The 27,040-nt window shown below is 35.4% G+C and overlaps 1 protein-coding gene across 10 annotated transcripts in view; it reads right to left on the bottom strand.

Annotated features, from left to right (window-relative positions):
- TRIP12 (thyroid hormone receptor interactor 12) overlaps positions 1 to 27,040 on the bottom strand; it is a 185,227-nt gene that overhangs the window by 51,107 nt on the left and 107,080 nt on the right. For all 10 annotated transcript variants that reach the window (XM_027876110.1, XM_027876119.1, XM_027876117.1 and 7 more), the window contains 11 exons: positions 25,647 to 25,752; positions 17,958 to 18,094; positions 12,395 to 12,478; positions 10,799 to 10,894; positions 7,388 to 7,536; positions 5,005 to 5,040; positions 4,816 to 4,911; positions 3,929 to 4,021; positions 3,605 to 3,766; positions 1,760 to 1,828; positions 1,501 to 1,666 (listed from right to left, as the gene is read on the bottom strand). In XM_027876110.1, coding sequence (XP_027731911.1) covers positions 1,501 to 1,666; positions 1,760 to 1,828; positions 3,605 to 3,766; positions 3,929 to 4,021; positions 4,816 to 4,911; positions 5,005 to 5,040; positions 7,388 to 7,536; positions 10,799 to 10,894; positions 12,395 to 12,478; positions 17,958 to 18,094; positions 25,647 to 25,752 — 1,194 coding nt within the window. The remainder of the gene's footprint in view (positions 1 to 1,500; positions 1,667 to 1,759; positions 1,829 to 3,604; positions 3,767 to 3,928; positions 4,022 to 4,815; positions 4,912 to 5,004; positions 5,041 to 7,387; positions 7,537 to 10,798; positions 10,895 to 12,394; positions 12,479 to 17,957; positions 18,095 to 25,646; positions 25,753 to 27,040) is intronic.

The raw sequence follows: 27,040 nt of genomic DNA on the forward strand, positions 1-27,040 counted from the left end.
TCAGAATTAATTTTTGCTTAAAGATAATGCTTTATAAAACCACTGTGGTTTTTTTAACACATTCCATAAGATCCTACTTTTGAAGTTCTTGGCTGTTAGGTCCAAATGCAATGGACTATTTACAACATAGTTGTAGTCTGAAGTAAATATAAGGACAATAATAATGAGGAATAAACACACTTGACCTACACAGCCCATCTGTAAAGATTATGACATTGCAAGTTCATTTCATGTTTACTAAATCTTATATATATAAAATATATTATTTTATGGATGCTATTTTAAGGGTTCACCTTCTAGATTAAGTCATGTAAAGAAGACAATTTAAATGTTATATGCAAGGGAGAACAAATAGCAAATTCATCATGTTTCATACTTCTATCATCCCAATTATGTTTGCATAAGAATTGCCTTATTTGAGCCACTAAGTAAAAATAGAATTTCAGTTCTATAATTTTTTGAATACTAAAGTTTAACACTTTTTTATGAAACCTCTAAATAATAGCATATAAGGCATAATTCCTATTAAATCAAATGTATTTAACTTAAATACTTCAACAATCTGTCACCTTTTCAACATGGGTACTCCTATATAACAGGCCACAGACTCTCTAGGAAAGTGAAGAGAAAACACATTATCTTTTTCTGGTCTTCAAAATCAACCTATATATTACTGGATTTCTTCCACCCAAGTAGCTAGGCATGTGATGAGCATTTTCTATCATATAATGATCATGGTTTGCTAAACTTGCAATTAGCATCAATATTAATACTCAAACATCTAAAAATATGGTTCAAGGTCAGCCTAAGCCTAAGCATTTTAAATCTTATTTTGGCTAGATTTTTCCCTTTGTGGAAATACTGTATGTACATGCGCTTAAATTTAAGTACACATTCTCTCTCTCTCTCTCTCTCTCTCACACACACACACACACACACAGAGCTTTTAATAATAGATCCCAGCAGGCTGCCATAAATTCTCATTCTCCCTTTCAACTGAAGCAATAAAATAGATTCAAGCAGAGGCACTTTCAAGACAATACTCTAGTTAAAACCACAAGGTCCATTAAATCTACAAGCTTCATACTATCCTGTATCATGAGTATAAAATTGTCATCTCTTGTTTTTCTAGTCCCTGTGAATGAGACCTATTTGTTCTCTTGTTTCATCAAACTCCTATTGTGCACATAAAGGACCATAAGGATGTAAGAGAATTGTAGCATATACCAAGAGATGGAAAGGCTCTTCACTAATCTAGTCCACGTTCTTCATCTTACAGAGGCACAGAAAAAGGAAGTGATTCGCTCAAAACCCCATAACTGGTAAGTGGCAAAGCTGGGGTGCTCTCTCCACAGAAGGACAGGTATTTGAACCCAGGACTTCTGACTACCAATCCAGTCCTCTTCTAGTAACTATAACTTTCACGACCCATATTTTTACCCACAACAGAGATGTCCTACTTTTTAAAACCTAAGGTAGAAAACAGATATTGGCACTTACTTTGCTTCATAAGTTGAACTGCTAGAGTTGGACAGTTAGAACACATCAAGGAAAACATGCGGACCACCATAATAAACATCCCAGAGCTTAGAATTGGTGGAGTAACGACCAGCAATTGCTGAATATTGGTGAGCAAATCCTTAGAGGCAACCTGCTGAAGCAAATTCTTACAAAGAAAAAACAAAGTATTTTTTAAAATACCCTATGGCTTCCTTATTCTCAATTTTCATTAAAGTTACACATTAGATAAAATACTTACCTCCTCATGTTGGAAGTTGTCCACTAGTCGTGCAAAACAAAGACAAGTGCTTTCTACTGACTTCTTGTCCTGTATTTTTTTTTTTAAATAGTAATTTGAAATGTTATTCAATAACAGGAAATAATGTGTGTATCTATATCACTGTCCCTTCCCACTCTCCATCTCCCCCAAGTGGCTTCTAGGACAAATCTATCAGTCAATATTTACTCAGGAAACACAAAAAAGAGTTTAAATCAAATATCCCTAATTTTACATATATATACCTATATTTTTTCCACTACTTATTTACACTGTGTGTACACACATAACATATACACTTGTCTCACCTATTATAACATAAGGTCCAGCAGGTAAATCAGATTTATTTTGTTCTGCATATTTTTATCCCTAGTTCACAGCAGATTTCTTGGCTCATGATATATATACTTGATAAATACTTGCTGATTAAGGCAAATCAGGCATATTTTAAGTCTTAATACATATTCTAAAATGAAGAGTGATTACATTATATTGCTGCTCTCTTTCATTTAAAAAGCATAAAGCTTATGCCTTAGGTGAATATACCTTCAAAAGGCAATCTTAAATATTATATTCAAAAAACCTGAAACTGTCAGTTTGTTCATCTCAAATAAAATGAAAAATTTTAAATGTTTGTACACTCAGAGTGACTAAATGCCTGCGATGTCCCAGATATACAGCTGAAACGAAAGAAACTGACCTACAACTAAATAGTTGAATTGTATGATTCACAAAATAAATATAGTTCTATATTCTCTATGTAATAGAAAGGCAGGGAAGGAACTGTATATTAATGTTAATTTACATGTGTAAAGTCAGGCACACTGACCTAACAGTACTACTATAATACCTAGCAAGTAGCTAATTTCTGTGGTCCTCAAATATGTCATGTCTTAAAGCAAGACATCATTGGCTCCTATTGAGCTCAGGACTACCATGGTTACCCGGATAAAGGGACGTTAGGTCTCAAGAAAAAGGTAGCTTATAAAGCAAATATAATTATTGAATTAATTATTGAAGAATTCCAACAATCTCATTAAAATGAAAAAGAATCTCTTCCTGGGTAATCAACATGCACCTAGGCAATGCAACACAGCCACCCATCAAAAAAAAAAAAAAAAGTACTATATAAGTTGAAATTTCATAAAAGTAAGCATTTATAGTCAAGCTATTTGACTTCAAAAACTGTAGGAAAACTTGGATACAAACGTGTAGAAATTATATCCATTAATTTCATCCCCTCTTCCCTCCAAACAATAACAACAGTAATAATAGCTAACTAACTTTTACGTAGGCTTACTATGCACCAAGCCCTGTTCTAAATGCTTTACAATTATTATCTCACTTGATCCAACGATGCTGAAAAGTAGCTACTATTATGATATCCATTTTACATTTGAGGGAACCTAGGCTAAGAAAATTAAGTGATTTCTCCAGGGTCATGAGGTTAGTTAAGTATCTGAAGTTTTCCTGACTCCCAGTCCAATGTTCTAAACATTGTACCACCTTAGCTACCACTGAGGCTGACTTCAAAACTAATTATTTTATAAACAAATTCATCCTCCTGTAAGTCAAATAATTTCTAGATGCCAAACATGTCCATTAATCTCAATTTCACAAAAAAAACTCGTTTGTTTTTTGAATAGTTATTTTATATTCACCCTCATCTCAATTTCATGTGCAAATCCAAAATTATGCAAAAAAGGGTGACACTAAAAAATATAAGATAAATATTCTCACGTTGCTTATCAAACAAGGAAGAAATATACAAATTTTAAAATCTTTTTAAAAGTACAGAAATATAGCAAATAACTCCTTTTCTTTTACCTGGTGGGTAAGCCTTTGGGTAAGCAAGGGGAGGGAATCTGCCACAAAGTGAAACTCATCCGGTGTGATACTCTGGCAGCAATTGGCCGCAATTGCTAGAGCATTTCTCTGGGCATTTATGCTGAAGAACTCCAGATACAGCAGGCAGTCTGCCAAACCTCCCTACAATAAAGAAAGCTGTTACAGAGAAGAAATATTCTTTATCAATAGCAACAAAGTCTTCACTAATTTGGAAACACCACCCTTTGTGCAACAGACAAATCAGAATCCACATGTTGGGACACTACCGAGGTTAACGGCCTAAATCCCAGGAACCCTACTCACCGCCTGCAGAATGGCTTTGCTGTGTCTACGCGATAGCATCTCCAAGGCAGTTAAAGCCTGCTCTGCCACATCAATACATTGAATCACTTGCAGCTACAACATACAACTTATGTTACTTAAAGCTCACCTTAATTTCTAAAAACATACATATCACATGCATAGAAATTAATTTAGGAAGCTATAATCTTATAAGCAAACTATCATTTTTGGAAAAAAAATGAATAATGTTTTTCTAGCCAATTCAAATTACTTGCTTCTTGCCTACCACGCTGAAAAATAAAACTTACATAGTATAATACAGAATAAAATCCAGTTACATAACAGGAAACTTTTTGAAAAATTTTCATATTAAACAAGTCAAGCATTATAACTTTCATACAAATTTGCCAGACAAATCTTTAAAAATGACCTTGTTTAAGTATCACAGACCAGAAATATGATCTACCATAGAACATATGAAAAAGCATCCTTCTTCTACTAACTCACTTTATGACCTTGAACAAATGACTCTCTCTCAATCTTCTTATCTTTAAAAGTAGTATTAAATGCTTATCAACCTCAATGGGATATTCTTTAGATATGATGAGATTTTATGTCTATCAAAACTGGAAAAGGCAGAACACTAATAACACAAGATTAAAGTATACCCCTCACGTGTGATCTCACACAATATATCCTAAAAGTTGACTATGGTAGTGGTATGCTGTATAGTCAAGTATTTCTGGAAGTCAATTTGAAGGGTTTTTTAAAGTAATTGTAACAACACATGATAAGTGTGCAAAAAAAAAAAAGTCCTATTCTGATGCAGTGCTTTATGGAACAGGTTTAATTCTTCACATAGTTCTCTTCTACCTGCTTTTCAAAAGTGGATCAAAATATAGAATTACCTTTTCCAAAAAAACAGGAATGGCATCCACCACCACAGCAGATGATCTAGGAAGTGCTTCCATCATATATGTTAAGGCTCGACAGGCATGGTTCATCTAAAAAAAATTTGAGATACTTTACTCCCAATGCATTATCTTTTAAACTGCAATTGAATTGTTTTAAAAAAAAAAAAAACTTTGCACACTTACAATATCAAAATTATGCTCCATCTGCAGTAGTGTTATCTGTGAAGAAAACATTTCTTTAAATCACAGAACTGTTATTAGAAGAAACACCTCAAAAATTCTTTTTCTTCCATTTAAACAATCAAACTTTGAAGCTATCATGCAGGTCAAACTGCACTAGATCAAAACTTTCATGTAAAAAACCTGGCTAGGTTTTTACAATCTTTATTATCTACATATGTAGGTTGTTCCTACTGAAATATATTAAAAAAAAAAAAAACCACCACTGTCCTCACAATTCATGACAAAGGATCAGCTTTTGGGCCACGCCATTTTGTAATACATTTACTCAGAATGAAGAAGATCATGTTATCCTAGATTTAAGAGCTGGAAGGGTCCTTAGAGACAATGTAGTCCAACTCCCTCATTTTACAGATGAGGAAACTGAGGCACAGAGAAATAAAATGACTTGCCCAAGGTCAGACATGTCGTCAGTGGCAGAGCCAGGATTCAAACCCAGGTTCTCTGTCTCCAAATCTTGTCCTCTTTCTATAGAGCACCACTCTGCCTGCCTCCAAATTTCATAGTGAATCCAATACTACTGTCCTGAAGTCTGCTAACCTTACACCTTTAATTCCTGGAATTTAGGATTAAGTTCTAAGCTCTAGGTGGGTATTAGGGGAAACAAAATCTCAGATTCCCTTTTATGAATTACTAAAGTCAGAGTAGACGTCACTTCCAACAGAAGTATATCTGACACAAATGTCATAAAGGAAAAGGATAATATGTGAATGCAGGTCTTTATATTATCCATGTTATTTTAGCCTATTTGGTATGATATACTGTGTAGTAATGTTTGTACTCTAAAAATCATATAACTACAGTATTAATATAACAAATGGTTGTAAACATTATGAACATTAAGTGATAACTTAAAGGTTATTTTCCTGATGTAGACATTCAAGATTATTATGAATAAAGATTAAAAATCTTGTTGCCTTAATATTTCTTGACATTGTCAACAAAATGATTAAACATGACAGATAAAAAACATTTAAAATATCCATGTTTTCCCAATATCTCATAATAAACTAAGAATGAAGTATATCAACACAAAGCTAAGGAAGGACAAAGAGATCTCCATGAGATATCACGCAGAGTTGTAAAACAGCACCACAGCTAACAAGCAGCCCAAGTTTGCACAAGGAGATGAAATATGTTGGATTGTGAGGGGGATTAAATGCCAAGCACTGAAATAAAGTTTGGATAGGCAATGGGAAGTGACCAAAGGTTTGTGAACAGTAAAAAGTAACATGATCAGACCTGTGCATTAGGAAGACAATTCCAGCAGCAGTGTGAATGGAGCAGAAAGACCAATTAAAAGCCTATGGCCATAGTCCATACAAGAGATAATAACAGACTACACTAGAGTGATGTTAATGGAAATAATTTCAGCCAGAAACAAGAGATAAAGGTAGAATCAACAGGATATGCTGACACCCAAGATATGTGGAATTAAAAAAGAAAGCAATCCAAGCCTCCAGGGAACATTATGAGACATAGGTAAAAACGTTAATGCCATTAAATATAAAAACTGGCCCAAATGCTACCCCTTCCAAAACAGACACAAAATGGAAAAGGAGAAAGAAAATCTCATGTGATCTATTTATATGATCACAAACCTCAAGTTGGAAGGGCTCCCAGAAGCTATTTAATCCATCCTATCCCCATGATATTGTAGATAAGGAAATGAAGGCCCAAAGATGTCAAAAGTCAGTTGCCCAAGGTCAAACAAACAGTAAGTGGCAGAGCTGGGATGTGTACTTAGGTACAACCAGCCACCTACACAGCTCAGCTAGAGATCTCACATGTCAGGTGCCACTCTGTTTGCTAGGCTATCATGTATATATGTACCTCATAATCAGAATACTCTTGGAAGGCCGAGGGAAAGCTAGCCCATCTGTCACTTCACTTACAGGCATTTCTCCCAGTTCTACTACATGTCCTATGTACTCTTTAATATCAACAAATAATACATTTTCAATTAGATAAACTACCTAGTATAAACTCAGTGTGGCACAGAGGAAAGAGTTCTAGACTTGGGTTTGAATGTTCTCCCTGACATATAATCGATCTGTGACCACAGGCAAGCTCCGTGAATCCCCGAGCCTCAGCTTCCTGATCTCTTAACATTACTTGCTGTAGCTACTTCACCCCATGGCTGTCAGGCTCCACGGAGATAATGTAAATAAAGCACTTTGCAAACTTTAAAATACCATATAAACTTCAACTATTATTCTAATAAACAAAATGGTAATATGTAAGAGGCTTTAACAATGAAAAGGATATTTATGGGAAAGACACAAAAACCATTAAAAAAACCCCACCAAAATCCTATCATCCTTACCAAAGCTGGAACAACACTTTTTACTGGAAACCCTCCCAATGTCTCCTCATTTCCCATGACCAATAATTGACACATCTCAATCACTGCCTGAAGCTGCTGACTTTCATCAGTAGCTTGTAGTCCTTGTAGAAGCTGCTGGGCCTTAGAACCTATAGAAGAAAAAGAACCTTGCTTTACATTTAAGGAACCATTATTCCCTGGTATGAAAAAGGCTTGGGTGAAAGAGCACTTTTTCTTTCTCTTTTGGTTTAGACTAAAACAAAGAAAGAGACAAACCATCTCTATACTATGGGTCAAAAAACATAACTGCTAAATTCAAGAGAAGAGCAACTTTATCAACTCTATCAGTAACTACAGCACATTTCAGCACCCAAAATGGCTTTAATGTGATCCAGGTGTTTTCTAAGCTTAAAAAAAAATTAAACTGAAAGCTGGTTTTATATTCAAATCTTAAGCATTTTAATTATATTTAATTAATAATTTAAGCTTATGGAAGAAATAAAGGTTTAACTGCAACTCTATTACTGCAGAACCACAAATTGTCCCTGTATTGCTGCTTTGCATATAGAACTACTAAGGTCTGAAAGAAAAAGAAATATTGTAAAGAAAACCTTTTATACAGCTAAATATTTCTATTTTAATTGCACCAAAAAAGAGCTATGGTGATGTCTTAGAGAAATTCAACAATGCTCTAAAATTCAATTTGGTTTCAAGTTGTAACAAAAAGGGAAATGGCAAAGTAGTTAGGACCTAGGCAGAATGAATTTGTTATGTGAGCATTAATTTGCAAAGGTGAGAACCTAAAAGCACTAAATTATAATGACAAAATGAATCAGAGCACCTCTTTTTTTTTTTCTTTAAATTTGACTGTAAAAAAGGCATTATGAGGTCATCGACTATGAGGCTCATTTATGTAGAAACACAGACAACCGTCTAAGTTTTAGTCAGTTATCCAATCCAACTCAAATTACAAAGTATAATCAAGGCTAGTGACATTTTACCTCTTCTCACTTCCCTTCTACAGTACAGTTTTAAAATACTGACTTTTCTATGCAACTGAATTTGCTCTTTCCTACCTTATCAATCAAATTGAAAAGTGGGAGGTCTAGTGGAGGCAATGCTGGTATGGGAGGTATGAGAGGATAGAGTCTTACCACTGTCACAAATTCATGTTCCAAATGAGAAAATGGAGGCCCAGAGAAAGTCAGTGTCTTGTCCAAGAATGCTATGCTTGACCGTGAATAGCTAAGCTGGGATTCTAACCTCTGATTCTTGGATCAGAGCCCTGTGCTCTCAGGAGAGACTCGAGCTCCAATCTTACCTCCAACATTTTGTACAAGTCAATGACTCTCTCTAGGCTTCTATATCCTCATTTATAAGATGAGGAGAATACCTGTAGAACTCACAATACAAGATGGTAATGAGGACTGAATAAAATAATGTAAAGTGCATTATAAAATCTTAAAGTATTTGAATGCCAGCTGTTAGCTTCATGCTAGAATTCGAGTGGATCTGGACATGCTGACTGCAATTAAGTTTAAATGATATTCCAGAAAAGTAGTAAAGAATATGCTTATAGTGAGCCTTAACTAAGTGGGAAGCCCATTTATTATTGCTAACCTTTAAAATGTGTAATAATATAATACTTTGAGTTCCAGATAAGGTAACCCTTTACAATAATATAGTGACAATTACTGTTCCTAGAGATGGCTTGGCATCCCCCCCTTCATGCATATAGTAACTTTTGGTATCAGAAGACAGCCTGGTATAGTGGATACAGTACTGGGTTTAGACTTACACCAAGACCTAGTTTCTGATCCTGACTGATTCTACACAGGTGATAAAATACTAAGTTTTATATTAGTAATGATTTTTTAAAGTCCTAGAAAACTGGCACGAAAGGATGGTATTATTCAATATCCCTTTTAAAGATAGCATTTACTTCAGTAAGATGAGATTAGGAAGTATGACCGTGTGAAAAACAGTACTGCCTAATGGAAATATTTTCTAATTAAGAACTAGAAAGTGTGTGCTGCAATCCATGAGAGCCTGGACAAGTCACTCACTTTTCTGTGCCTCAGATCACTCAATCCACAAATAGGGCCCATTAGAGCGTGTGTGCTAATCACAACCTGCGACAGAAACACAAGTACCACACTCCTGCCAGCAAACAGGGAGCTCCTCTGACCAGCTACATCCTGCATCTACACTGTGCACAGAACACAAGAGAGTTTATACCAAAGAGCCTAGGCAGCTTCTCTCTAGTGGGGAAAGGCTCTTTACCACCTGACCTCATTTTCCAGGCCTGTCCCTGTCAACACTAGGCCTGGCATCACAGGAAGACACACTGATGGTAGGCCTTCTTCTCCATGTTTATGAAGTCCTTCTATCAGACAATTGTTTGTTTAGGAAGTGAAATAAAGAAACACATGATTAAGATACTGGGCTAATTCTAAGGGACAATGAGAACCTTGAAGCTTTCTTGTATGTAGGTTATCTGAGAATGGAGTCTGATGCCATCAGGGCTCCAGCTCTAATTTCTTTATATCAGGACAAACTGAAAACTAAAAAGACTCCAAAAATATAAACTTAAGGTTTGTCCTAATACCACCCACCCCTACCCAACCACCCACCCCTCCCCCCATATTTTACCTTAAGAATAAACAAAACTAGAAATATTTAATAGATCACTATCATCATAAACATAGCCTGATGTTACTTCAGAAACTGAGAAACCCTTGTCATTTCTGTAGATGTAATTGTATTTGCATACTATTTTAATAAAACAGAAGTTCTACTTTTAAGAGAGCATTCTATGAAAAGCATAAAATGATTTGTGGTTTACAAAGTTTTCAACTCTAAGTTCAAGACTTAGGTAGTCCCTCATTCTGTTACAGTACAATGAAAGAACACCAATCTGGAATAAACCTAGAACATAAAATGAACCTAGGAGATTTTTACTCTCAAGTGCATACCTGTGTCTGTAACATGCAAAAAAATCTTTAAAATAGATTTGTACATATAGATAAAGAACTTTAAAGTTCAAATCTGTGTGTAAATGCAAATCATGCTGGTCATTCTGTATGTAAAGCATCCAACATATAACTTGAGTGTATCAACTGTTTTATCAGTCCACTTATCACAAGTTCATCTGGTATAACCCAAGATATAATGTCTAGATGTGCTATGAACATGATTTCAAAATATACATAAGACTGAAAACAAAACATTAAATGTTAACTCTATGAGTTAACACTGACTGCTAACAAGTGAATTGTGTTTTTAAAAACAGACTAAGGCTTATGAAGACTCACTTCCATTCTTAATATTTACATTAAAAACTAACTAGTTGAAATAACACTAAACTAATAAGGGTTTGGAGGGGAGGACTAATTTAAAACTATGGCTTACTAGCTCCACTTCCAATTGTCCTGTGGAAAAGTTGTGACATCCGAGGACCAAGAGGGCCGAACAGGTGAGGAGGAAGACCCCTAGCCTCTAACAGAGCTAAAAAACAAAACAAAACACATACACAAAAAAACAAAAAACAAAAACAAAAAAAAACAAAAAACAAAAAACAAAAAACAACAACAAAAAAACAAAAAACAAAAAGAACAAAACAAAAACAAAGAGAAAAGAAAATTATGAGCTGGCTTAATGCAACTGATCATACACAAAAATTTCTAACACAATTTACTTGACGATTACTGATTCGTAAATTACAGATCCTACATTAAAACTGTCAGTGCAACCTTTATACTTTGAGATCCTTGTGTTTCTTTAATTTTCCCATTTTATACACAAACATTTAAAAAAAAAATCAGAGTCGTCAGTGACTTAGGATCATGTTAGATCATAAGGTACATTTTCAAAATCAGTTTGATCCCCAATTTCATTTTTGTCATATAATTTTTAAAAAGTGCAAGTCTGCAACAAGATTTTAACAATTTGGAGGAGAAATCCTCAAGTGATTTATGCATCTGATGGAATTAATAATGGCAAGTTGCATGACTCACAAAAGCTGGAGCAGTCAAGAAGTTCAGAAAAATTATTTTAGGAACTCTTAAAAGCTACCTAAAAAACTACATGTTTCTTGTGAGATTAAGATTGGAGAGCTGTTATAACTCTTCTCAGAAAAGTTTGTTTTTCTGGTTGAAAAAAACCTATGTTTAGAACAAGTCTCTTCTGTCAAACACACTTAAAGAATTAAAAAAACATTTTTATAAAAAGGCACCTGTATCACTAGACATGTTGTATTAAACTGACGGCCAAAGCAGATTTCAGAAAAGAATGAACATACTATAAAAATCGATTTAGCATATTAAATTTCTTCCTCGATTCTCTACCCCTTTCAATAATGGTACACATATGCTGTAGTGAGCAACTAGAAAAGAAATAAAACATCATCTAAATATGTACATACATTATTATACTTATAGTACTATGATATTGGCACATGAGTTTAACATTACAAGTTAACTTAATTGCTTTGACATTTTCTCCCCTTTTTAAAAATAAGTCATAAAGAGTACAACTACATAGACTTGTCCCAATAGGGAAAATTTATGTTCTAATAACAAGTATTATATATTGTCAGACTGATTCCTATATTTACACAAAATTGAAAGACTAAAATAAAGCACATGGTAAATAAACTACAACCTCCACCACCACCAAAAAAATAAAAAAATCAGCCAAAGAATCCTGTATTTTTCCATGAGCAATGTAAATACCAACTATGCAAGACCTTCACTAACAATACTTTCCTAGTTCCACACTAGAAATAATAGAGGCAGCTGTTTCTTCTTATACTGCAAAATCCTCAAGTCTCTACAGAGAAGGACCCATTTCTCCGAAGTGTAGACACAGTTAGAAGAAACATGTTCAGACGATAAAAGTGCATAACAAATGAAGCTGAATTTCAGGAACCCAAAGTTAGAACCAGAACCAATGGTTTGTGGATTTACCAGTAGTTTCTTGTAAGCCCAATAACTGTCTTGTTTTTACCTTGCAGTCTTCCCATCTCTGAATCATCTGACTCACTCTCACCAGAGGTGGTCATGCCTACAGCCCCAGCAACAGAACTAGAAGCTGGAAAGAAGAAAAAAAAAAGGGGGAGGGGGGAGGATTACTTAATCACCGTATGATTGGCTTCTCTTTAAAAAAAAGTTTTAACAGATCACAAAGGATCATGGTGAGTCAGTCACTTCTCTGCCCTCAAAGCTGAGCACTGTGTCCTCTGGTGTTCAAAGGAAGAGTCAGACGTCGTAGTTTGTGTTCTACAGCTTGAGCACGTCATCCACGAGTCCCTTTCAGCTGGCCCAGAGCTGGTCTCTCTGAAATTGTTCCTGAATGAAATCTTGTCCTGGATTCGACTGCTCAAACTCAACTGAGACAAGACTGATAAGACCGGGATGATGTTAAATCAGAGGACCGACCTTCCAAGGCAGCATTCAGAAATAGTAGCACCAGAAATTGATATTTTGGGGCAATGCTCCTCCAAAGTGATGTGCCTTCTAGGGAGTCTTTGTTCATCATACTTCCTGGACTCTAGTCCTGGTAGATAATGATTTCTCTATTTCCAGATTTTGAGAAGATTGCATCTTCAGGATGAAGGTACTGACATAAATGTTAACTACAACCTTTCACTAGTAAAGCACTAGTAGGAAATAGCAAAATGTCCACCTCAATGCTTAAACTCACACAATAGCTCATCTACTCAGGAAAATCCTAAAACCACAAATGCCAATCTGGCAACCAATTCAGAATAACACCCAATAAAGGTTCAAATGTATCATGAAACATAGCAGGAGGGGGACGTAACATTTCCTCACATCCTCTACTTGAAAATAAAATCCAGCCCTCTGCACCTGGCCTACCTCAGATCACGTATCATCCAGCACATCTGAAGTCACATACCTGAATTGCTTTCAAGCTTACTTCTAAAATTAGCAATGTGTATCTAACTAGGAAGAATGTTGCTAGTATTCTTTTGAAAAAGAGAAGTACATAAAATGTAAATAGTGAAGGTAAATTTTTTAAAGACAAAATATAGGAACACCAAAATACCAAAAGATCCAAATTCCTTTCATGTTTTCTTAACACAAAACTAAATATTTCATTTTATCAGAATTAAAATCTTGCCCATGTTCTAAAAATTTATGCTTTAGAATTAAATACTAATTCAAGAACATGAAATGACTAAGTGGAATCTCATTTCAGCAAAGAAAATTAAGCCTAGGACAAGTACATAAGAAAGGCCACTTATAGCTGAGAATATAAAATCTTAAAAACCAACATGCTTGGGCAAGAATGCTGTTCCTCGGGGCAGCTAGGTGGCACAGTGTAGAAAGCACCGGCCCTGGAATCAGGAGGACCTGAGTTCAATTCCGGCCTCAGACACATAACAGTGACTAGCTGTGTGACCCTCGGCAAGTCACTTAACCCCCACTGCCCAACCAAAACAAAAAGAATGCTGTTCCTGATATTATAATGTATGTATGTGGGCGCACGCATGCTTGCCATTTAAGGCTTCTCAAAAATTTAGTTTCTGGATCATCTGACTCTTAATGTATGATCATCAATAATAATGATTAAGGAAAATTAAATGAATTATGGTAATTCTTGATAGGGAGACATGTAGAATGGATAGATGACCTAGATCAAGAATTGAGAGATATGTCATATGACCTCTAATCTCTGTGCCCAAAGCAATTTACTGAGAGTGCAAGTTACAGTGGAGCTGTCAACAATCTCTATCAAGAAAGGGAAGCCTCAGGGCAGTTAGGTGGCACAGTGGATAGAGCACCGGCCCTGGAGTCAGGAGGACCTGAGTTCAAATCCGGCCTCAGACACATGACACTAGCTGTGTGACCCTGGGCAAGTCACTTAACCCTGACTGGCTAGCCAAAAAAAAAAAAAAAAAAAAAAAGAAAGAAAGAAAAAGAAAGAAGAAAAGAAAAAGAAAAAAGAAAAGAAAAGAAAAAAAGAAAGGGAAGCCTCCACACTAAAGCCTCACCCACCCCCAACAACTTTCAAAAAAGGAGAAGTAGCACTTTTTATGTTACTTATAAAGATCTTTCAACTGCATCAGAGATAAATTTAAAACTATGTTGTAATGAAGTAGTACACCAATATTTTAAAATCCATGACAACAGATAAGTCACGCTGTGAGTGGATATTATGACCAGACGAATGGAAAATCTACCCAATTCCACAACTTCAAGAGCTTAAGAATAAAGTAAGTGTGGTGATGCTATACTGATAGTGATGTAGTAAGTGCTTTCCTTTTGGTATTGGTAAAGATAATATTTAAAGAAGTCTCTTCTCTGCTGCTATTGGCCCATGCATTTAGATCCTTTATACTTATGATAGGCCAGCAGTGTCCCTTTACAAACTTGCCTATATGGATTAAAAATGCTTTAAACTTAGGTAGATCCAACTGATTTTGAAGAAGCTTTCTAAGTGTTAACATCAGGATGAAGAAAGAGAGAAGCCGTTACCGCTGCCTACCTTCTGAATATTTTGGCTGAAATAAGAGATTGGATGGAGAAGAGTTATTATCCAGGTGTGAGTGCACCAAATTTATTTCCTAGGAGATAATCTACAAAATGTTATTAAAACAGCAATGAAAGTTGGTCAAAGTTCCATTGAGTCCTAGCCTCTTATTCTTTATTTATTCTGTTCTCTCTACCTGTGGTGAACAAATTTTTATGGTATCACACGAAAACATTAATAAATTTTCAAAAGGCATATGCATAAATGCACAACAAACTGAAAATTTGTTACATGAAATCTATTTCAAGAACTGAAAGTTTTCGTCTAACTCTTTACTTTTGTGGGGCACATATTAAACTATTGTCTTCTCAAAAAAAGGTTTATGTCATTAGAACAAATTTATGACAGCTAGAATTCATGAGATTACAGACACTGGCTATCTAGGGTAGAACTGAAATTCTGGAACATGGATATCAGTAGCTGTAACGAACACTAGCACTATATGCCTTAATATGGACATGGGAGCCACCATTTACTATGAGGACCATTAGGAAAGATAAGGAAAAAAGAGACAGAAAGAGATAATAAATATTAAATATTTCTTTACCTTTGGCCACTCATTAAGAAGAATACAATTAAAGCAAATTGGAGGTACAAAAACCCAATTCACTTTTTTCTTCCCATAACAACAAATATACATACAGACACACACAAATGTGTTTATACACACATATACATATATGTATACACAAATATATGTATGGTGTGTGCGTGTGTGCGTGTCCCTTTAACAGATACAAAACACTGCAAATTTCCTAGTATTCTTGCTATTTTTTTTTCCCATTTTAGGATTTTGTAATAGAGTAACAGAGTTTACTAGCTCATAACCTGGATACCCAAGTACAGCTCTAACCCCATAAAAAACGGAAGCACTGTGAATGGGTCCCCAGTTGTGGTCTGAATCAGAAAGAAAAATGGCCATCTCAAATTAAATACAGGTCATAGCAAACAGGCAGAATCAAAGACTCAATCCAATGTCAATGGGACTCAAATTTTTGGAGCAGCAGTTTTGAAATCCCTCAAAATTTTCTCAAGGTTGGCCATAATTATCTGGCAACCTAATACTAGGCAGAGAACAAGAAAGGACCTAGACTGTTCTCTATTTTGCAGCTAACTGGAAAAAAAAAAAAACAGCAGGGAACTTCAAATATTCATATTTGGAAGATATAGTATGGATCCACTACATTTACCAAAGAAGTTAAAATCATTTTAAGTACCAATAAGACACAGTGAAGTTAAAGGTTGGGGAGAAAAAAAAGTCATCTTTTGGATAGTAATAAAACAAAGCAAAATGGAGAAATTAGCTGTTAAAATGGGGGAGGAGGAAAATTTTACATGAAAAAATCTAAAGGATCATTTATATTATTATAGAAATTTCAAAATAAATGTTAAAAATTGAAAGTTCTTCTACAAGATGTAAACTGCCATGATTTGCCACTTTTACATTATACTTGCAAAGGTCAAATATATTGCCCATGTGATAAATTGGGTAAACTAAGGCACAGATATCTGATAACCTGCCCACTTTGCCTATATTATCAAAGTTAGAGAAGTATTTCTATTTGTCTCCATTATAAATCAACAAGGCTACACTGGATCTGAAATAATCATCTACAGATTCATCCATAGCTGCGAATCCAATATTAAAAAATTTCATCCTTCACTCCTTATAATAATCTTTGAAAACTATATACACAGTACTTTACCAAATACAGTAGAACCCTCTGTAGGAGAATATGGCTAATAGCAACCTTAAAAGCTGTGTCATATTATAGGGGACATGATCTGGCTTGCATTATATCAAAAAATACACAATGATGTATTCTAATAGAGAATAAGAATTTGAATAAAATTAATTGGCTTTCTGTAAGGATCTTCTTGCTTCCATCTTCAGGTTTGAAACTCAAAAGGCCTGAAATGGGCCTCCATTATGTTGAGAAGGATGGAATATGTATAAAAAACATCTCTAACAGCAGAGGTGTGTTTATAAAATATACTCTGGTCAAAAAAAGTTATTAATAACTCTAGCAAAAAGTATTCAGGAACAAATGATAAGATCTGACTATTTTTGCTATCAAATAACTGAGATCTAGACATAGACCACATAAACAAAAGCATGAAAGAAATTAAGTATATATTCAAATGGTTATGATGTTTGGGGGTAGAAACAGCTTTGTAGAAAAGTAAGAATAAGCTAGAAGTCAATTAATGTAGGGAAATTTAAGGACATCAATGTTTCTAAGAAAATACTTAGCAAAAATATGTTGTTCATTTCATAATGCAAAATCTGTTGGTGCTACACAAACAGCATCAAGCCTACATTGTAATGCAACAAGTAAATGTTTATACATACAAAAAAAAGAAAATTCACCCTTTATTATTGACTCATTTTTGTGAATTCCTAGAGCTAAAGTTACCAATGCATACTGCTAGTGTTGAATCACACATTTTACACAAAAGAAAATCAACAAAGTCTACCAGGAATCAAAGATTTGAGGTATGGTTCGCTATTGCATTAACTCTAAAGGCTAATGAAAAAGGATAACTATTGATTTCATAACTGTGCTTTGATGTACTGTGCTTTGAAATCTGGAAAAAGGAAAATTATAATTTTAAGTTACTTTCATTAATAGGTATTGAAGTTCAAATGAAAAATATGTAGTACCTGGGAAAAAAAAGCTGCATGTAAATACAACACTCTAAACATTCCCCTCCTCCCCCCAAAAAACCCCAGCAATTTCACTAACATAAATAATTATTATGTTCTTACTTTGGACTTAAATTCCTAAGTGTTATACAACAAGTATTCCCACTCCATCTTTTAACCCAAATTGATCCTTGCATATAATTAATACACATTTAAACAATTTTTAATGGCACATGATAAAATATGAACACTAATATGACAGAAAACAAATACCCTGAACTACTGCCCTTAAGTGCCCACCCATCTCCACCCGGTATGTTGTGTGGCATGGTAGAGATGATGCAGGCCCACAGCTGTCATGCTTACCTGCAGCTCCTTGTGGAGGGTCATCTGTGCGCGCAGCTGATGAGTTAACTCCATCCTGGTTGCTGTCAGGGTCCGCCATCTTCTCCTGTCGGCGAGCTTCAGCCGCTCCTCTTTTGCCCAGGCCAGAGCCTCGCCGACTAGAGGAATAAATACCGCCATATGGACTATTACCAGTTAGGTGAAGCAATCAAGAAAGAAGAACTGTATTCTATCCAATATAGCACAAACTCACACTGTAAAAATGGGGAGGCTAGAGTAATTGAAGCTGGAAGCTGTTTTAGAGATCTTCTAGTTCAACTCTACATTCTTCATAAGAAAGGAAGCAGAAGGCCATGAAAATCAGATGACTTACCCAAGATCATAGAAACAAGAAGCTAAACCCCAAAAACTGAACTTAGGGCTTGAGAGCAAATCAAAGGTACTTTTCACTAAAGATGGCTTTTTAATTTATTTTTTTTTTGCTCTAAATTATGGAATATTTAATATGCATTTTTGGTTCATAACATTAAACCAATCAAATCCAATCACTAAAGTCAAAATTATATAAAATAATCCCACAACATAGTATAAAAGTAGTTTCCCCACTTACTTGTTCTTTATTTTGTTCTTTTTAAAAGTCAAGCAAATGGTTCTAGAAAACCACAGTACCACAGAGATTCTTGGCATAGTGATGTTCATGCTAAGGCCATGTTTACCCGTGGTTCAGCAAATGGAAAGAATTCCTAAATAGAACTTTTCTTTTGCTGAGGTTGCGCTTAAAAATGTCCCAACTTTTTAGGTTACAGACTTTCAGAAGGTCAATTTTGCTAAATTCTCTATGGACAGGTTTTTGTTAAACTTCTTTGCCACCCAAAGGAACAACCAAAACTCTTATGAACCAGATCAAAAATAAACAAAAACAAACAAAAAAAAAACCAAAACAAACAAACAAACAAAAAAAAAAACACCCTAGTTCTTGGTCTCCTGAAGAAAACCACACACCCAAAAGTACAACACAAATCATATTCTATCATATCATGCCTAATACCTCAGGAGTTCAATGCCAAATTGTCTGAAGTAATTCATCATTACATATGTCCCTTTACCTATAAAGGGATATTAAACGTTACAATTTCAACTCAACATTTCAACATTTACCAAGAACACACTGTATATAGACTTCTTTGCCAGTTGGTTGGGCCAACAGAACATTTAGATAACATGGGATGATCATGGAATTTACAGCACAGTAGGGGAAAAGTCCTCAACATAGATTAGTAAATACATGGTCCATGTAATAGAAAAATATATAAATGAAGCCTTATTTGAGAATTTATCCAGGACTTTCATTACTTATTTGGAAGTCAATAATGCCTTCTTCAATCAAAATGTATCTGAGTTTAATAGAAATTTAAAAGCCAAATGATTGAAGAGACATTCCAGGCATAGGGAATAGTTTAAGCAAAGGTAAAAATGGCAAAGTGCCAGGAATATTCATAAAACAGTGTAGTCCATATTGGCTAGGCTATAGAGTATGTGGAAGAAAGTACAATGAGATAAAGCTGACTATAGTACCGGGTAAGAGAGGGAAGGCATGAGATGTTAGGCAAACGAGTTTAATTTTACTTAGTAGGTAAAAGGGAATTATTTAGGATTATTGAGCAGAATAGTTAGTATAGCAGTATTATAAGGAATACACTAAAGAGATCAGAGGGGAGACCTCTTAGGAGGCAACTAACTGGTAATGCAAGTTGTTATAAGAAGAATGTTATTTGAAATAGAGAGGGAAAAGGCAGGTACAATAAAATGTTATAGAAATAGCATCAACAGGATTTGGCAACTGATTAAATAAGGTGAGAGAAAAAGGAAAGCAATGGAGATTAAACCAAGGTGTCAAAATAGCAGATGTTCATTAGAAAGTTACTAACTTAAAGGAAGTCTTGAGAGAAAAAAAGAGAAGTCTGATGAATAGGAGAGACATTCTCAAATTAATAAAACAAGACATTGATAAAATAAAAATAAATAAAATAAAATAAAAAATTTTAAAACATCAGGCTAAATCTCCTTGTCATTGGTCTGAAGTTAAAGGGTAGCACATACTTGCTTTCTTGATATTATGAACTGTTACAATGACTTCAAGACAGAAATGTATTTGAATATTTCCAATTGAAGAGAAATTCCAAGTCATTTAAAGGATTATTAGATCATGACTCAGTAACTTCCACACATATTTCCAAAATAACACTTGATGAAATAATGAAGAAAATGAATAATGCAATCTATAACAACATTATAATGATGCTCAATTGTGAAAAACCTGGCTGTTATGATCAAGACAATGAATACAAGACAATTCCAAGAGACTCATGATATATAATGTTCACCTCCCAAGTAAGAACTGATAAACACAGAGTGCAAATTGAAGTATACTTTTTTCACCTTATTTTTTTCTTTACTATTCTTGCTTTGTGTTTTCTTTTGCAACATGGTTAACATCAAACTATATTTTGCATGACCTCACTTGACATATTGTTTGCCTTCTCAAGGGACAGAAGTGGAGCAGGACAATGGGAATTTGGAACTCAAAAAAATTTTTTAAAGGGCTTATACAGGGTAAACGCTAAATAAACATGTAACTCACTGTAAAAGAAGGGAGTTTAAATAATGTAATTTAAAATATATTTACGGGGGCAGCTAGGTGGCGCAGTAGATAGAGCTCTGGCTTTGGAGTCAGGAGGACCTGAGTTCAAATCCAGCCTTAGACACTTGACATTTACTGTGTGACCCTGAGCAAGTCACTTAATCCCGAGTACCTCACCACCACCACCAATAATGATGATGATGATGATGATAATTATGATAATGCAGTAAGTTCTTTTAAAATTTCAGATTATCCAAATTTTACACAGCACTTCAAAATTCTTATCAAATAAATTTACTTATATAGTGAAGATACAGAGTATTAAGAAACTAGACTATTATTTAGATAAAGCTAACTAAGAAAAAGAAGAATGTTCTTCTTCTAAGAACCATGCTTCTGTACGTACTAAATGTGTGCCTAATTTTAAGAGTTTAATCCAAGGAAGATCACACGTATGTACCAATAAATTACCCTAAAAGATACAGAGGTCCATTTTCCCACACACTCATACTCATATATGATACCAGTTATATATTTAAGACAGTCTACCACAATGTTATTTTAGGAAGTATTGCAAAGTTTCATTAATTTGGATGAATTAAGCAGATGTTAACTATATAATTTAAAACTTTATATAGCTTTATTACTTTCATATAGATATATGTATATGTACATATGTATGCATGTACATACACACACACTCTTAAATCAGATTAAAGATACTACTGACCAATGATGAATAATTAATATATCATTTAGTAAACTGATGCTTCCAGAGGGTACTTTAATTTGTTGACTAGTTTAACACACTCTTCTTTTTGAATTTCTAAGCAAATCCATTTCAACTAACATTCAACATGTCTAAATCTATAATAAGATGTGATTGATATTTTCTTAGCTTTAACACAAGGACTAGGCAAAAGCAGGGAATACACACTAAACTAGATGTCAGAGGTGATGGGGTAAAGAATCCTGGGTGATACTTTCCTTCCCAAAGTGACCTAGTCTGCCAAACAAAGAACAATGAATAGGAGGAAGGGGCAATGAGGTAAAGGCTGTGCATAACAAGCTGCATGAGTTCCCAGCTCCCTGTTCCCCATCATTTATTTATCTGTTTAATTATTTTAGTGGGAGTAGAGCTGGGACTCCCAGGATGGTAATTTCCTCCACCACTGCAAATTAGTAACTGAAATGGATTTTACTGATAGTCTTTTAAAAAGTTGTCTGAAAGGTTAAGTAATTTGCCCATAATTATACAGTCAGTATGTGTCAGAGGAAGAACTTGAACCCAGGTCTTGTTAGCCCTCTCTTGTTATTGTTTTCTTAAGGTTAAGGTTAGTGGTAAAGTCAATAAAACAAGTCTTGCCCCCTCTCCATTTTGAAGTCTACCTGACCTACCATATGATTTGCTGAAGTCACTTTAATGATCTATGTGAACTATGTGTTATTAAATCTACTGATATACCCTTAAAAAAGTAATCTCACTCCACGTCAGGGTGTCAAACAGCAGTATCGCTCATTGTTTAGCATCTTTTTAGATACCTTGTTGACTTAACTAAAATAAACAAGAAGTCTTGTACCTATACTATATTTCTAAGTAACTTTTTCAGGGATATTGGTTTGACAAACACTTCATTATGTCCTTTAGTTTGACATTTCAGACAATTATAATCTTTATGACTGAACTAAGTCAAAAAAGATTACCCGCATACACATAATGAGGCTTGTTATTAGGGATGTGTTTTGAAATTTAACTGAGACTATGTAATCAATCACAAAGGTGACAGAAATGTAAGAAAATATGGGAATCAGTCCAAATGCAGGAATTCTGGAGAGTGGATAATGTTCCCAAGTCCACAGCTACCCCTTCTCTGTCCTCAAATGCATATGATGGAGACCAGAGGTCCCAGGGCCGCTTCTGGCTTCTGAGGAGGGCCCTGTTGGGTAGAGTAAGAAACCAGCCTTCCCAGAGCCACAACTCAGTGAAAACAGGCCACATCAAATGCATGTTTGAGTAGATAGAGCACCGGCCCTGAAGTCAGGAGGACCCGAGTTCAAATCCAGCCTCAGACCAAACACTTGACACTTACTAGCTGTGTGACCCTGGGCAAGTCACTTAACCCCAACTGCCTTTAAAAAAAAATGCATGTTTGATACTTATCTTAACCACAGTGCAACAACAATAGCAGGAGAGGAAAGGAAAAGAAAGAGGAGCATCTCAGTCTGTAACTCCCAAGGGCATAGTCCTAACAAAATAGGATGCTGAGTTTCTATTTTTAATTGTAGGTCAGGAGCAGAAGACAGGTAACCTGATGAATCATCCAGGCCTTGCAAAGTCATGGAAAGCATTTATATTATATGGAAGACAGATGGCATTGGGCCATAAAAGTCAGTCTTTCACGGTAGAAAGCAGCCATAAACACATTGGTCCTTTCTCCAGCGGTCAAAGTATTAAGAGATAGGAAAGCAAAATGCCCCCATCTTCCCTAGAACCAAATCTCTTTTTATTTCTTCCTCAACACTGTTTTTGGTACTGCTGAACTTGAATTTCCTATTTCCTTCCTTGTTTCTAGGTCATTGGGATAGTGGTGGAATAGAACAGTCATACCAGGTATCCTCAGTCCTAGAACCAAAGGAAGAGATTGCCCAGAGTTCAGAGAGTTAATGAAAGGCAGGGTAGAAGGTTCATAATTCTATGGACAAAACTCAATGGTGGTGTTCAGTGGAGACACTGTCTGTTCTGGCTATGGCTACAGCAACTGCTGAGCAGTAGGTGCTGAGATAAGCTGATTTGTGTCATATACAGGTGGAGAGAAACCCTTGGTAGAATCCACACTGAAAAAGAGACAATTGTGGGAGATGGAAAAACTCCCTTTCACCAATTGTGCTTGTTCATGACCCTTAGAGTAGGTTACAACCCAGAACACTCAAATGCTTTAGGGACTGGACTCTCTTCAATGATGGCCACTGGTTTGACTGTGGAGAAGAGCCAAAAGGCAACGATGAGGGAGCATATAAAGGGCTCTCCTCATCACCACAATGAGTTAAGTAGCATAAACTTCATTTTACAGATAAACTGAGGCTCAGCCATGTTACATGATTTACTCATAATCCCAGAAATAGTAATTCAAAGCTGAGATTTAAAAATCTCCTGGCGCTAAGCCCTGTGTTCTTTCTACCATATCATCTATTATATCTACCATAACTCTCAAAAAGTTAAAAAAATATTCTTGTGGTAGAAGAGGGAAGGAATGCTTAGCTTTTAGAAGAGGGGGATGTCCTATGGGTATAATAAAGGATGTCTTATCGGACTGGATAACAGTCTTAAGCCTGTTAATTTTCTAACCTTTGATTGCCCATTTATCAATCATTTTCTGTTGTGTAATTTTGCTTCCTACATAAACCTATAGTGTTCCACCAGGAACATTAATCAGTGCTCTAGATGCTAAAATTTAATTTGCTGGCCTGATCCAGTATACTCAGAGAAGAGTTTAGGTAAGAATTTAGGTAATACTAGTCTTCTTTAGGTCTATTCACTTTTTAATGACCTCTTAGTGTCCTAACAAGTAAGGTTACCACTCATTTGACATGAACTTGGAAGGTAAGACTGCTTACAGTCCAATTTGCCAGTTTCTCATTCAGAGTTGTGAATTTAAACACTGGATTAAATCACTTTGCATACCAGTTACAATTACTATCAAGGTATGAAAAAATTCATTGAGGACTCTCTAAAAATACCTTACACTAAAATTTTGTTTTAAGACTTTCTATGCAACCTAAGTCTTACATGGATGTACAGAATTGATCCTGGTTCTACAACGCTACATCAAGGGAGTACTATAAGCACTCATAGGTCCACATCAGTGAGAAATGCTGCAAATGCTGGTTCAGAAGTCTGATACTGAAGAATCGGCTTAGCTAAGGTACGAAAGGCTGTCCAGAGTCCTGAATGCTTCAAGTGCAGTAACTCATGAAGACCAACTTCTAAAGCACTCAGAGGTTGCCCTTCCTCCTAAATTTCATAAAGAATAGATCTTGCATGAAAACAGCTTTATAATTTGAGTATGTCATAATAAAAGGCATTCGATACAAATCACAAACCTTGAGATACTAAACTCAATACACTATGTCCAATACCATATGCCAATAAAACAAAAGGTAGCCTGGGCCTGAATCAAAAGCTAATTGGTAGAAATAAACTTTCAAAATAAGACATAAGCACCTCCTGATGGAGGAAAGGAAGAATTCAAAATACTTTTAACCTATTAACCAATATCAAAGTCTATTTCCCCAGCAGCATGCAAACAAGTAATTTTTGTTTTTCTGTTCTCCAAGCTATCTGAAAGGAAAAGAACCAGGTCTTCTGGGAAGGATGATAAACTAATGTTTTTCATTGAGTTTGAACAATTTAGGTAGAGCAAATAAGCCACAGGTGCCAGGGAAGAGAAAAATAAGCAGCAGTTATTGGTCATTAATTGAAACTAATCCCCGAAGTAGAGAGCTGAAGACAGAAGGCACAAGGAGCTTTTAAGCTTAAGTGAAAACTGTGTTGAAAAAAGATGTTTCAGATGTTTATCTAAAAATGTGTGCTCTGAAAAAACAACATGCTTTATTGATTCATGTTGAAAATTTTTTTCTTATGAAAGATATATTTTGATACTTAAAAAAGGAAAGATGTTATACTCTCCAACATGCCTAACAGTTTAAGTCTCAATGTTTGTACTAATCAACTAAACTACAGTGATAGAAAGAATGTAATAGGCACAATGGAGAGAACAGGGCAAAGAGAAAAAAGGTTAAGTGAAAAATGAGGGTGATGAACCAGTAAGTTAAAAATCACAAACTCAGAAACAGAAATTAGAGGAAAACATAATATCCAGATTACACTTTGATAGTTAAGTGTTCTGTGTGACTCACACTGGCTGAGTGTCTCAGATACCCGTCTATAACTTTAAGTGCTGATGGGCATTGGGAGAAGGCTTCCTCACTGGAGAACCAACACTAGGTGAGGGGTGTTGTTATGATGAGAGCAAGGAAGGCATCCTCAAAAGACCAAAGATGGTAATTACCTGGTACTAGCACAGGAGCCCGTGGTCTTTTGGCGTGTGCTCCGCCGCAAACTGGGGAGCTCAGCAGGTGGTGACTCACTGCGCTTCTTGGTAGATTTTCTTAGGCCTACATCAAAAACATCAGAGAAGTTTAAGGAACAAAAATGGATAAGAATTAAAGTCTTATGGAGTCTGGATGCAGATCAAAGCATACAATTTTTTACTTTATTTTTTTTCACATGACTAATATGGAAATATGCTTGACACGATTGCATATGTTTATCAAATTGCTTGCCATCTCAGGGAGGGAGAAAATTTGGAACTCAAATTTTTAAAAAAACAAGTATTAAAAATTGCTTTCCATGGAATCGAGGAAAAAATAAAATATATATATTTTAAAACCCCTCCCCCCCAAAAAGAATTAGTCTTGAGGGAGAAAGGGAGCTTCATGGCACCACTGTTACAAAAAAATTGTGCCCAAGCTCCTAACGTTCAAGGTCCTCCAGAATCACTTCCTTTATTTCCAAACACATTCTGTATCGAGAGCACTTCTGCCCTGGGAGCTTGCTCGTTTCCAGCTCTATATCTAGGTTCATATTACCCATCACTCCTCCAGCAGTCCTACAGCTCCATGCTCACTTCAATAATCTATCAATCCCAGTAAATTATATTTTAAGTCCCAACTCTTCTATCAGTTGTTCCCATCCCTGGTCTATACTTTCTCCCCTGCCTGGCTGCCCTACTGTGCAGCTGATTATGTCCAGTCTAGTACTATATAATGTATAAATTACTTCCAATCAGGCTTGGTTTCCTTATCAAGACTGTAATTTCCTTGAGAATATGAAGCACTCATATCACATAATCATTTTCTCCTTCCTCCCCACACCTTCAACATCACCAATCTAGCAGATGTGAGATATAAAAAACAAAGCTAATGAATCCTGATTTGGGATTCTTATGACTTTGTTATGAACTCTGGGGTAAGAGGTTTGGGAATGGAAGAAAAAGAGGATTATAGTAAAACCACATTAAATGGTCACACTATACCTTGGAATTTGAAGATCTCCCTTTATATTACCTATATAAAAAAGTGCTTAGGAAAGAGAAAGGGCAAAAAGATTACAGATAAAATTATTTAACCTTTTTAAGCAAAGTGAGAATTATACTTAATTACTTATATAAAAAGGTTACTGGTAATCAGAAATGAATCACTGGTAATAATAACCAGCATTAATGCAGAACTGGTCAAAGTCTCATTCTATTAATCCACCACACACATTTGGTGTGTTTACTGTGTGAGGGACACTCTGTGAGGGAAAGCGCAGAGGTTATTCTTGCAAGTAATAAAACCATATTTTAGAGCATGTATCCTATAATTTAGACTACTACACTTGTCCACTGTCCCATCTCCTCTG

Source organism: Vombatus ursinus, unplaced genomic scaffold, assembly GCF_900497805.2.
Source record: "Vombatus ursinus unplaced genomic scaffold, bare-nosed wombat genome assembly UNPS02014810.1, whole genome shotgun sequence".
Lineage (NCBI taxonomy): Eukaryota > Metazoa > Chordata > Mammalia > Diprotodontia > Vombatidae > Vombatus > Vombatus ursinus.